Source organism: Argentina silus, assembly GCF_951799395.1.
Source record: "Argentina silus genome assembly, chromosome: 2".
NCBI lineage: Eukaryota > Metazoa > Chordata > Actinopteri > Argentiniformes > Argentinidae > Argentina > Argentina silus.
Window position 1 is genome coordinate 19,427,725 of NC_139656.1, and position 13,722 is coordinate 19,441,446.

General features: G+C 39.4%; 3 protein-coding genes across 4 annotated transcripts; 2 read left to right on the forward strand and 1 right to left on the reverse strand.

The window, feature by feature from the left end:
• The first annotated feature begins 1,073 nt into the window (after positions 1-1,073).
• On the forward strand, positions 1,074-5,354 carry LOC310801081 (uncharacterized protein). The gene is made up of 2 exons (XM_083665046.1): positions 1,074-1,495; positions 1,747-5,354. Exons 1-2 carry the CDS (start codon positions 1,154-1,156, stop codon positions 3,178-3,180), a joined length of 1,776 nt encoding a protein of 591 aa, XP_083521172.1. The 5' UTR covers positions 1,074-1,153; the 3' UTR covers positions 3,181-5,354.
• Positions 5,355-6,157: 803 nt separating this feature from the next.
• Positions 6,158-9,984, reverse strand: tk2 (thymidine kinase 2). Of its 2 annotated transcripts, none has more exons than XM_083689078.1 (10): positions 9,660-9,984; positions 9,253-9,290; positions 9,074-9,148; positions 8,927-8,980; positions 8,756-8,845; positions 8,142-8,215; positions 7,947-8,035; positions 7,505-7,584; positions 7,309-7,389; positions 6,158-7,099 (listed from the first exon to the last, which is right to left on the reverse strand). In XM_083689078.1, exons 1-10 carry the CDS (start codon positions 9,826-9,828, stop codon positions 7,013-7,015), a joined length of 837 nt encoding a protein of 278 aa, XP_083545204.1. In that variant the 5' UTR covers positions 9,829-9,984; the 3' UTR covers positions 6,158-7,012. The 2 variants fall into 2 exon arrangements, with proteins under 2 accessions (XP_083545204.1, XP_083545205.1); XM_083689079.1 differs by having other exon boundaries at positions 6,160-7,099; positions 9,253-9,351; positions 9,660-9,793.
• A 1,249-nt stretch (positions 9,985-11,233) lies between these two features.
• On the forward strand, positions 11,234-13,670 carry cklf (chemokine like factor). The gene is made up of 4 exons (XM_083697348.1): positions 11,234-11,384; positions 12,451-12,606; positions 12,754-12,849; positions 13,309-13,670. The coding sequence occupies exons 1-4, from the start codon at positions 11,283-11,285 to the stop codon at positions 13,414-13,416; spliced, it is 462 nt and encodes a 153-aa protein (XP_083553474.1). The 5' UTR covers positions 11,234-11,282; the 3' UTR covers positions 13,417-13,670.
• The last annotated feature ends 52 nt before the right edge of the window (positions 13,671-13,722 follow it).

Below are 13,722 nucleotides of genomic sequence, written 5' to 3' on the forward strand. Positions count from 1 at the left end.
CAACGACCCTAAGCACACAGCCAAGACAACGCAGGAGTCTTGGAGTGGCTTCAAGTCTCTGAATGTCCTTGAGTGGCCCAGCCAGAGCCCGGACTTGAACCCAATTGAACATCTCTGGAGAGACCTGAAAATAGCTGTGCACCAATGCTCCCCATCCAACCTGACAGAGCTTGAGAGGATCTGCAGCGAAGAATAGGAGAAACTCCCCAAATAGCCAAGCTTGTAGCGTCATACCCAAGAAGACTTAAGGCTGTAATCGCTGCCAAAGGTCTGAATACTTATGTAAATGTGATATTTCAGTTTTTTGTTTTTAATAAATTAGCAAACATTTATTAAAACCTGTTTTCGCTATGTCATTATGGGGTATTGTGTGTAGATTGATGAGGGAAAAAAATTATTTAATCCATTTTAGAATAAGGCTGTAACATAACAAAATGTGGAAAAAGTGAAGGGGTTTGAACACTTTCCGATTGCACTGTATAAATAGCACTATTTCTCTGCTATATTCTTCACACAATTTGACTAAAACGGTGATTGATTTTCAATTATATAATTCTCACTGTATGAAACATCTGTCATTAAAATAGGATGGTGTAACTCCTTATTGTTTCAAATAACCTTTTCAGCATACAGGTGGCTGCTCTATTTTCTTTCCTGTAATGTAGCACCATCTGTTGGATAAAATGACACAATTATCTTCAGAGACCAGTGAGTCATATGTCAGTCATGCGCTCTGTGGAGTTAGTGTCTAAATGAAGAATACCTCTTCCAAATAATGCCGTTTTTGTCAATAAATATAATCATTGGCCAAAAGAGTTGTACAAGCTTTATATCTCTGTCATGACTGCAAATGCGTACATAATGCGTCAATGCAAGCCCATCACAAATTTACCGGTTTCCAGACTCCTCTTCAATTGTGGATGGTAAAAGAAAAAATGTAGTCTGTGTGTTAGTCATACCATAGAGTAAATAAGAGCAGTAATACAATCTCTGGTCATCCCTCTTCCGCCTTCTAGTCTAGCATTGTTTACGTACTTGACGCCTGTCACATCAAAACTGTGCTGTCTTTCAATTGCGCTCACGCACTTTCGTTTCACTTCCTTGTTCCTATGCTAAATCCGAAAAGAAACGTTTATATTCTCTTTCAAAAACCATGAAGGACGGTGTAGGTGAAAAAATGTCTGTCGTCGCGCGTAAAAAAGTGTTCGACGAATATCTTGACTATTACAATCAGACTTGGCCCACGGGCAACCTGAAACTATGCAAAGAGACACCGGTTACACTCAAGGCTGAACGCTTTTTGTTGTCAGAGACAGACCCCGGTGAGAGGTTTACAACCTTTGACTTCTACCAGACTTCTTCTGAATGCGTAAAACTAGGCATTAAAGATTGTCGCAGCTTCTTCATTGCGCTCATCAAAGCGACAGAAGTCTTAGAAATGATCTGCGTAAATCTGTATCTGTACCCGTGGAAGAAGGAAATCAAGATCATCAAGGTAAAAAAAACTACCATTGTAATGTCAATCATGACAATCATCAGCCTAATTGTTTGTTACCTTTATTTTTCCATATACAAATGTAAGTGCTGAAAATAAAACATTGTGTTTTCCAGGCATTGTGAAATCAAATTTGAAATACACAACTTCATAAAAGTAGACGTTCTCGTACGTGACCAGTAATTATGTTAATATGGTATTTTTAAAGTTGTTCTTGTAGATTAATTAATGCAGTGCTCTCTTTGTCTCAGACTTTCACTGGTCCGTTTGTCTACTGCATCCAGCCAGTTCTGCCAAAGAGTGCCACAAAGAGTATCCTTGAAAAAATAGGATATCAGCTAAAGACAGACACAGAATATAGACAAATGAACAACACAGACCCTGAGAAAGCTATGAGAATGGGCTTTGAGCTTTTCCTGGCACGTATAGAGTGTGAGTACCTTGTGGAGGCTATGAGTCAAAAGTCACATCTGGAATGTCTGGAGATTCTCCAGAGAAGAGCTGTAATTGCACCTCCCAGCCAAATGGGGGCAGAGGAGACAGTCAAGGACACTGGGATTGACACCTCACAAATGGAAAATGAGGAGAGGAGGCTCTCTGTTGGTTGTTCCCTGGTAGATCCTGGACCCGTGGAGACCAATCAGGGAGACTTGACAGGCGAGAACCAGGGTACTCCTAAGACACCTGACAGACAGCCGGATGACCCACAGATACCTCTCAACTTGGAGCTCCAACCCCTGGAAAAGACACAAACACACTCCTCAGGAACTAGACCAACCAGTGCCTTTTTGAACGACGACCGATCTATCTTGGAGATGCAGAAGAATTACCCAGACCTGGCCATAAGGCAGAAGCCAATATTCAGTAGTCCCAAACCACTGGGCCCTAAACCTGGAGCACGTGGGCGTAATTTTAAAGAGAGGACACCTGAGGGCAGTAGTGCAGCCAACAAAGCTGACATTGATCTAAGTGGCCCCCAGTCCATGCACACCACAGCACCTGAACCTAACATCCCAGGAGCAGTCATTGTTACTAAACACCAGCCTACAGAGGGTAAGAGCCATAAGGTGACTAGCCAGCTGCATAGAGCATCTCCTTCAGAAGTACCAAGATACAGAGAGGAACTAAAGGATCCTGAGTGCCAGGCTGATGAGGAGGACTGTGATTTGAGAGAACTAGCAGAGAGGATGGGTCAGCAGCAGGACCACCGAGTGGACGAGAACCTGAAATACCCTGTGGAGGAGACAGTGCCGCCACATGACAGCTGCCATGACCACGGTGTGGCATCTCACCCAGACACAGCCAGGGACAAAAGCCAGCCAATCATGTGCCACCCCTCTTTGGTGCATGTCTGTAGTATTCCAGGGTGCAGCAGCTGTGCAGGAGCAGAAGGGAGGAACACTATCAAAGAGCCACCACACTCTCTCTATGTCCCAGCCAGTCCCCTGGATACATGTGCTCCAGTACTGGACCCCACTGCTGTCCACCTCACTGCCTGCCCCCAGAGCCAGATCGTAGAGGGCCCTAGTGTACAGCAGCAGAACCAGGATATGGAGGGCCCCAGTGTGCAGCAGCAGAACCAGGCCATGGAGAACCCCAGCTTGCAGCAGTGCAGGAGCCCCACGCAGCAGCCAGAAGATGAGCTGCTACGGACCTACGTCATGGTGGAGCATGACAAGAAATGACGTCCTATATGCTGGTGCACCTGGATCATTAGTGGACAGAATTTCCAAACATTTAATCTAGATTCAAATGATCCTGGTTTTTCTCAATTCTGTTCCACTATTAGATTATGTTCCTCCTTCATTTTAAAAACTGCTGAAAAACTATATTTCAACTAAATTTCATGAGATCATAAACATGGTCTTAGTTGAAGCTGATGTGGTACCAAACAGATGCAGCTTGGATCTGTCTTTCAATTTCATCTGAAGGGACCATGGAACAGAATAAACAGGATAATTTTGATTTAGATCAAATGTTCTGAAAAACTGGCACCTGGCACCTTTGTAGCTAAACAAATTGCTGTTAATTTCATGAAAGTGACTAGAAGAATGTCTTACAGTTTTTTCTGATTGTTTAGGCACTAACTAAAGGCTATTTTTGCAAAACTCTACACACTAACCACAAAACCTTACACCAAACCAGCAAAACATCTCTTGCAAAAGCAAACAAACGAAGCACCAATTACGCACTGATAGTATAGAAATGAAAAACACTTGTGGCTTTTGCTTTTTCTGTGTGCAAGGCACAGCAGTTTGCAGTAAAGTTGTCATACATGTAGTAAACACACATATACACAGATATCCAAATGTGTAAAGTATGGATGTGTATTCCGAACATAACACATTGTCAATACGAATAAGGGGAAAAGGTTTTTTTGTTTTTTTTCCTCAAAAAACACTCCTCAAACAACAAAAGCACAGTAGAAGAAAACAAAAACAAAAACTAGCTCCATGACTCTGAAAGAGACAGGACAAAACAATGTAGTACAGTACGAAAAGACAGGGATCAGTCAATATGATGTAGCGCCATACACTTCCAGATCCAGTACCAATGATAGCATAGTATAGCTAACCTGCACATATTCATATCTCAGTTGTTTTACATGGTCTGAGTTTCTTTCGAGAGGGAGTACATCTGCTTCATCCTAATTCTATTGCGTTTCAGTAGACGAGACTCACTCTGCAGAGACTCACACTGTTGAGTTGTTTTGGAATATGATGTTATCTGCCATTATGTGGTCCTGCAGTTCTCTGAGTCTGATGCAGTTATTTGCAATGACCATATTTACAATGTGGGTGTCCTGCTCTGAGGTGAGCAGTCGACCTCTTTCACCAGATACTGGTTTTCTTGCAGTTCTGTAAAAACATTTGAAAGGTTTTAGTGATCTTTCTCATTATGAAAGTACAGTACATATTACTGTACCAGTAAGACTACAGCACTTACAGTTACTTACCGGTTCTCATTTCGAAATATCCAGATGATACCTGCAACAGTATAGCAGCTCAGAATTGGTTGAACCCGTTGCCCAGCCTCCCTCATGCTCATCCCCTCTATGCTCATCCCATGGTTGACAACATGGTCAACCACAGTCGCTCTGATTTCATCAGTTACTGTGTTCCTGACTCCTACCTCTGTTAGTGTTAAAGCATTCAGAAAAAACTGTAATTGAATCTAATTCCTTCTCAGTATTTTTCGGATCTTTGCTTTATAATTTTTATCAGGTGATTTTGACTTTTTATAAAAACAGTAATCATGCTTGAATTTCTTTTGAGGTGTGCAATAGCTATCCTTTTACCAAGGAAGTTTTGTTTAGGAACTATGCCTTACTGAAGTTACTGAAATGATATGCCAATCCTGCACTTATTTTCCTTGTATCTTAGACATTATCTGAATGCACTGTAATGTTTATTTTGAAATTAAATCAGATTATGTCATGTCATCAAACATGTCATGGTGAAATAACTTTATTTAGATATGATTAACTTCTATTTAGATATTATCAACTTCTGCTGTATTGTAGTTAAAGGTCCACTATGTAGGTTATAGCTTTAACCTAGTGCTAATGGCCATGATAAATCAGTAACCATCAAGGAATGAGATCACATGATGAAGAACAGTTAATGAAGAGTGCTGTATTGGTCCAAACAAAGCGTTTTCAAAAATCTGCTGTAGGGTAGGACACTGGCCTTTACGTGCCTATTTCACGTTTGGTTTGTTTACAAGGATATGCACATGCTATTGTAAAATGTAGCATATGCACGTTTTCAAATTTTCAGTGTGGCCAGTGGGGGCATCAACACGCAAAACTACCATCTGGACCTTTAATGATGATTAATTCCCTTGAATAAAATAAATGCTTGAATCAACAAACTCTCCTAGTTTTGAGAAGTTCATAGGATTAACCAACGTTTTCCCACTTTTTTTACCTGCCTCCATCCCCCACATATTTTCGTCATTAAATCATAATCTATATGATCATATATACTCCCTTATTCAGGTGACTTGGGGCTACCAGAATAAAATAGCCAAAAATGCATCACTGAGAGTTTCAAATTATCCACTATTACTATTGTGTCAATGAAAGCTATTTAAAATAGACAAAATACATGCAGTCATGGACATTAGGGGTTGAAGGGGGTTCAAAGTTTTGAAGTGGTTGAAATGCCATATGAAGGTCTGAGAAACATCAGGAATGCCAACATCATATTATAGTAATGTAGTTATTATATTTGTTTTATTCATGTTTAAAGGAGCAGGGCGCAAATCTGTTGGAAATCTGCCACCGCAGCGAAATTAAGTTCCAAACAACATCCTCCCGCTGGGACCATATATACTGAAATGTATGCACTCACTGCAATGTAAGTCGCTTTGGATAAAAGCGTCAGCTAAATGGCATATATATTAATAATAATATAATCCCTGAAATGGATTTGCAGGCGTGTCGCACATTAGCTGTTGTGTTGCTGCATGCGCAAAGAGGCAGCCACCAGAGACAGAAAGTCGGTGAGTCCACTCCCCTAAAACACCCCTGGCCAGTAACATGTTTGTATACAAACCAAATGTCGGGTAGGACACTCCACTTTAGAAAGTGTAAAACATAAATGAAATATTACTTCCAAGGGACCTAATTTCCTGACAGCTACCGTTTAAACATTACAACCATTAGGAGGCTTTTAGAAAGCTGGAATGTCACATATTGCACCTTTAATGCTAGTGTTCCCTATTACCCGCCCCCAATTTCTTCAATTATTTCACCATCATTCACTTTGTTATAAAGACACACTGACTTTAGATCACTATAGAAAAGCAAGAGTCCAATATAGCGCAGAGGACACCATCACAAGCAACATGGTAGACTTAAGAGGGTTTTAATAGGATAGTTAGGATATACAATTACATTGTATATTGTTACTGTTCTTTAGACATTTACTAAAACAATGGCATTCTATTGAATAGTTTGTTTCTAATCCAAAATAAATAAATAAATCAACCTGCATTACAATAGGTTTACACAATGACTGTTGGTCCTGTTCTTATAGGTACAATTCCAGACTGCTATTCTGTCAGCAAATTAAATAAATGAAAACACTCAATACATTACTGCTTTGGTCAGCAACCTTGGAAGAAATATCATTCAAGCTTGTACTTCATTAATAATGTAACCTACTTCCGTTCCTGCATATGGAACATGCAACAGCAAATACAGTACTAAGAACTTTAAAAATGCATTGGTCAGCGAAATGATTATCTAAACAGTGTGTGTAACAGATAAAATTGAATTTGAGATTAGAAGAAACTCCACTGTGCATCCCTTCATGGCCACAATTTACCCATCTTCTAATGGCTACTTCCAGCATGATAACAAAGGAAAATAATCTCAAACTGGTTTCATGAACATGACAATGAGTTCAGTGCCCTTCCCATTGAGGCTGTTTTGAGAGCAAAGGGCGGCGCTACCCAGTATTAGTATTGTGTCCCTAATAAAGTTCTCGGTGAGTGTATGTAAATGTTGGTTCACACATTGCTTGCTGCTAAAATCCTCTCTCTGTTCTCCTCATACTGGTGGAGCATTTTCTGTAGGTCGTGGTCTGCTGAAATGACCTGGATGCATGAAAAGAAAATAAGACCAAGTATTAATAATTAGATATACTTCATATATGCTCTGAAACTGTCATCACGAAAATTGTTCTACCATTTACTAGTTATAAAAAACAAGGATTCTTTGGCATGACCAATTAGTGGTTATCATAAGAGACTTCAGGATATCATAAGCAATAAGCGGCATTATTTGGTAGTGATTGATCACTCACAAGGACTGGGGCAGGAACTTTAAAAGATGTCTGGTTGATCAGCCAGTCTTCGTACAGCTGATGGATCGCCTCTAAATATTCCTATACACGGGGTAGTAGGATGGGAGATAAAGGCAGATGATAGACACAAAACTTTGGGGTGAAGCCAACTAACCACAACATTAGTGGTGATTATTTATTATTCTTCAACTCTTACCAAAGGAATGATCTTCTCCTCCTCTCTGCATCTCTGCTTCAACCTCTCATAGCAGGTCTTGGGAGATGTCTGGAGGTAAACTACAACAGAGAAGAGATTAAGCCCTATATGAAGGTCCAAAATCATATAAACTAAGATGACTGTAGAAGTGTACAGTATCAATAAGGCATAATGATAAAGTTCAATAAAGTTTCAGAAAGATACATCTAAGAATCTGCCAACTTGCTTTTTTTGTTGCTTATCTCCCACTCAGTCTGCACTCTTAGAAAAAAAGTGTTCTGTGGCTGTCCCTGTGGGAGAACCTTTTGAAGAACCCTTTCCAACAGAGGGTTCTACATGGAACCAAAAGGAACCCTTTTTTCTACGAGTGTAGTGCAAAGTATTTTTAACTATACAAACAGTAGTTGGTCAGGCCCTACAGTGACGTTTGTGGACAGCTTACCAATGAGATCTACAGGAATGGCAATGTTATTTGTGATCCACTCAAACCACTCACTAAGAACAGCAAAGTCCACCTCTGGCATCTTCCCACTGCAGAGAACACAACATTTTCATGTCCTTCAAACAAACTGGACTGGACCCAAAGATTTGTCTCACAAACAGTAGTCCTGGAAACACACAATGCACACGAGTGTACCTTCTGTAAAGATTCTCCACAAAGATGTACTTGGCACTGTAGATAGACCTTTCCATCATTCTTAGAGGGGCTGACTGAGGAGCACAGAACAGACCATGATTATTATGTACAAGACATGTATTTGTACAACTACATACACTGTGAGAAAGAGAGACCACCATTGATTAAACATGTGGAGCTGTGTGCAGCGACAGTGATAAGACACCAGTGCATCTTTATCTGTACTAAGTCTCCTTTAACCTGCATAGCACTGACCCTTTCAGCCATAGACTACAATGAACTTAAGGTGATAAAAGAAAAATGTATCTGTGTGCACTCAGATTTGAATAAGTGTTAATTTTGTAAAATGCTCTTCGGAGCGTTTCTGCTGTTGATAGGATGTCCTGATGATGCCGCTAGTGTCGACTACAATCTTTGTTTGTCTCGCTCTGTTATTTTAAAGGAATTAGCCCATGAAGAAATAAAGGCTTTTTAATCAGCAAGAGTGTCTCTGTGTTTTTGGGAGAATTATTTATTTGTTTTGTTTTGTACAAAGTTTTTTGTTTATGACATAAGGTGATCTTTGCGCGTTTGGAAGACTCACTAGTGGATTTACAAATATATGGAGTACTTACTATTGTTGACAGGTGGCGGTCCAGCATGGTTAGTTGGACATACGTCTGTAATGTGATGCCCCATCGAGTAGGGTCCTGGTACATCAAACCCTGAAGGATGGGAGGAGATCAATAATCCGCATACAATAGTCATTTATGAAAATAAACAGTCTCTTTGTGAGGTCCACGCACCAGTGGATTGTGTCCACGAACATTCCTCCATTTGGAAACTGGCTCAGTCAGCACCTGGCAAATCAAAAAGATGAAAGTAACACAAATGGACACAATAACAATTCAATCTAGCCTATAAAATCATCACAAGAGATAGCATTGTTTTACCTCAATGTTGCTGGTTTTGCTGAAGTATTCTAGGCATGTTGTCTTCCCACTGGCAATATTACCTTCTATGCAGATCTAGAAGAGAAAGAGATACTGCTATAACTTTCTTTAAAGTCTGTTGGAATCAATTCCAATGGCTCAAGTGAAATAGATCATGAATAGATAATATAAATACAAACCACTGCCTTCCTCTCTTCCCCATTCCGCACCAGCTTTCCTTGGAAGGAAGACAACATTATGAGCAACCTGACTTCTTGGTCTCTGCTTCAGTCAATAGTCTATGAAAAAGTCAAAAGGACAATGTTGTTATGGGCGCTGCAGGAATGGGATGACAGGGTTTATATGACTGATGTGGTAGGGGCGAAAAGGTAGGCACTAAAGTCAAGTGACAAGACTAGACTGGTCGCCTGTGATTGGCTGGTATTAGAACAAAAGGAGATCTTTACACTTATTAATCCAGGCACCTTGATACATTAGTTGCAACTGTTGCTAAATATTTCACTTGTAACATTACGTTCCTTCTGCTCTGTTAGTGCCTACTGAACGAATGGTAACCTATGTGAATAAACACCGACTTTTCACCTACTTGAAGTGAGCTGTATGCTGCTGCTTTGGGCTCGCGCCTGCCCAACGCGTTCATCAACAAATATTCTGCGGTGATCAGTCACTAATCGCGCTGAGCAGACAGCAGGATGAGAGGATATTCGTGTTGCAGCTCTCTGAAATGTGTTAATGCAAATACAGGTCAGGGACATTTCGCATATTTCGCTTAAGTGCACGGGTTGCGTACACACCACACTGGGCTATCTAGCTGCTAGCTCGATTTTGTTACATGACTTTCTAGTTCCGTGTGTCGCATAATCACTTCCTGGTGCATGGGGATTGTGCTCTTTTTTCTTTTTTTTCTTTTTTTTTTCTTTCAAATCCATATAGGGGTAATCCTGATTCCCTACACACTGCAAAGGGTGAATCTGTCCAGGGAACTAGAGTGCTCTGCGTAAGTAATGGGACAGTGAAGCATTTTTTCTTCTTTTGGTTGTATACTCCAAAGGTTTGGAGTATAGACTACTATGAGGTTAAAGTATAGATTGTCAGCTTTCATTAAAGGGTATTTTTAGATATTGGTTTCACCGTTCAGAAATTACAACACTTTTTATACAAAGTCACAAAAAAGTACCAAAAGCAATAGCACAGATTGATATAATGTCAAAATTAGGCACTCATGTTTATTTGGTCGACAATCCTTTGAATGCAATAACTGCCTGAAGTTTGCAACCCATTGACCCCATCAGACACTGGGTATCTTCTCTCGTGATGCTTAGCCAGGCCTGCACTGTAGCACTGTGCACTTCAGTTGTTTTGTGTTTTGAGGTATTTTTGCCTAAAATGTTATCATCAGGAAATTAAATGCACATTAAATTGGATTTTAATCTGAAGATTGACTTTCCACTTTTTGGCCCCTAATTTGTGGTCCCTAATTGCTATAGCAGTATGTTTTGGGTCATTAGTTATCATTCATCATTCAACATTAGTCATACTCTATGATGAAGCGCCATCTAATGAAGAGCAGACAAGATGTTTCTGTATATTTCAGAATACATTCTGTTGCTGCCGTCCAAAGTTACATAATCATTTTAGACAAGCTAGCCAGTTCTAGTTGCAGCTATACTATTACACCATGTTTCACAGATAAGGTGGTATGCAGTAAATCTTCTTTTTTGTGTCTCATTTTTTCTCCAAACTTTCCTCTTGCAATGACTCTGCTACATGATAATATTTGTCTTATCTGTCCACAAGATCTTTTTCCAGCCCTCTGCAGGCTTTTTAGCTGGGCCTATATGAAGTACAGGAATTCTACTGATGACAGTCTCAGAGATCATTGAAATCCATGCCAATATTGTATTTCTAAACCTTCTGCAGCTTGAAATCTTCAAATTATGTACTCCTACTGAAGCCTTATTATTATATTCAAAATGTATTATTATATTCCAATTGTTTCAATAAATACCTAATTGGTTTAGGAGTATGCCAGTATGATATTACATAACATAGAGGACATTGGTAACGAGTACAGTTTATGTGTGAAAGGTGAGAAAACACTGCATATAGTATTCTGAGAAACGTCATTGTCATTTCCTTCTTCTGACGGGAAATTGCTTGACGAGGAAGCTATGACACTGAGTTAGTTCTTTTGAAGTACTGTATTAACATGGCAGAAGATGACTCCAAAACAAGCAATCCCACTCATGCCATGGAGGTTGATACTGCTTTTCTCAGATCATTGAGGGGTGTCCTGAAATTAGCAGAGATGGTGAGACATTTTTCCATATCATTTGACAAACAAATTGGGTATTTGTAAATCCCCTTCATCACAGATTCAACCAGTAGCAGCTGGTGTAAACTTTAAACAAATAGCAGGAGATATTTGTTCATTGCACGAAAACATTATCCAGGCACTTATATTGACTAAATTATTTTAGCAATTTACATTATTTAATAAAACTGGTGGCAACAAGGCAATGAAGATAAGAAAGCAGAAGTAGCAAAACAGATCAGATGTCGTTAGTTCCTGTAACTGAAAAAAACTGTAGATTGAATATACTGATCTCTGTAGTCGATAGAGCGAATGTTGACAATGGACCCTGCAAGACATAAGGAAACCCACACAGTTATCCTGCGTTCCATATGAACAGCAATACTTTGCTCATATGATGCTGTGTGTAGTCCAATAAAAACCGTCACTCATTCAGAGATGGGGAATGAGAGGAACTGCAGAGTCACTACCTATCTTCTGCCATAGACTGAAGACCCATCTCTTCAGGCTACATCTTGACTGTCCCTCCTAAAGACCTCTTCAGCCCCCACTGCCCCTTAGTACAGTTCCTCTACTGTTAATAAGAAAAAAAGAAAAAAGTAATCCTTCCTTCTTCTAGCATTGTGACTGCCAATGGCACCTGGTCCTACCATAAAAAAAAATTCTTATGATGTATAGATGATTCACTTACTTTAGACAAATGTACGTCGCTTTGGATAAAAGCGTCTGCTAAATGTCAAAAATGTTAATGTAAAGGAACATGCATGTATAAAATGATTACTTTGCTATACACATATCTAACAGACAACCGAGTTTAATTTATTAGCTCGAAAAGCCTACTGTTACATTAACAGATTGAATATACTACTCTCCGGAGGCTATTTACAGTAATTAATGAAAACACAAGACATAACATGTGAACAACTGGACCAGCATTGTAAAGAACTTTTATTGTATACTTATGCTATTCCTAAATGTATATGAATGTTGACAACAATAGCTGTGAAGACAATCATTCAAAGTGTAACACATTTTCACATGATAATACTTCTTTCTGTTTCAGGTGACCATGTTTGTAGCATTTGTGTGTTTTGCCGCAGCATCCAGGCCCAAATACATTGCGGCTACGTGCATGGAGTTTGTCATCACACTTGCTCTGGTTCTACTTTACATGCTGAAGCTAAACAAGAAGCTAACTGTCTTCTTCTGGCCTCTCATTGTAAGAGACCTGATATAACACAACACAGCACTTTTTGTTTACATTTTCTTACAACATTGATTTACTGCTGTGAAAATGTCAGGACTTTCAATTTACAGCAACATTGCAGTAACATTTAATAAGCAACCTCTATTATGTTCTCGCCAGGATATGTTCAACTCACTCTTTGCAGCAGCCTTCATTCTCGTCCTGAGTATGATAGCTGTGTCCACTTACACAGTGAAAGGAACCCTGGGTGGAGGGGTGAGAGAAATTACATTTCTTCTAGGTTTTCCAAGACCCAGGTTAAGCATATGCCTGGACTAAATAACATGTTCAGTTATGGTGCTATCTAGTCCAGGAGTGGGCTTCATCTGTGTCTGGCAAACCGCCCCTTGAAGTTTTAAATTGGGGGGCCGTAGAGAACTGGTTTCCTAATTATTGCATACGAGAAGGCTACACCCATAGGCTAATATATGGGTGTGGCCCTCCTCTGCCCGTCCTCTTGTAAGCAATTAACTGCCCTGTGATGTAAACAAAGATACAATAATCATCATGAATATTTTAACCAACATTCTCTATAGTTATACATCTTTATTGTAATCCTACATTTGCAATATAAGCATATTCATTTTCAATATAATTGAATACAGACATTTTGTAATCCTTGTACATTTAAGCAGTAACAAGGCATTCATATGAAAATGTTTTCCCTTTCTTCAGATAGTGGGTTTCATTGCTGTATGCCTGTGGTGTGTGGATGCTTACCTTCTTTTCAAGAGGATCACATTCAATCAACCAAGAACATCAATAATTGACACTGTGAAGTGAATACATCTCTATCTCTCTCTGTAATAGTTTGAATAATCAATCATGTTTGACAGTTATATCATTTCTAAAGCAGTCTTAGTCATGACATTTCTATTGCATCTTCATTGTTGTAATCTTCCTCTACGTCATTCATGTTTTTCGAATCACAGTATTACAGTAGGCCTGTCTTCACAGTATGAGCTTATCAGACCTGTATGAAAAAGTTAAACATTGCTATTATTTTTGAGAGGAAAACGTAAAAAAAAAAAAAAGAATGCTTCCTTTCAATGAGCGTTTAAGCACTGTAGGAATTTGTACTGGCACAAC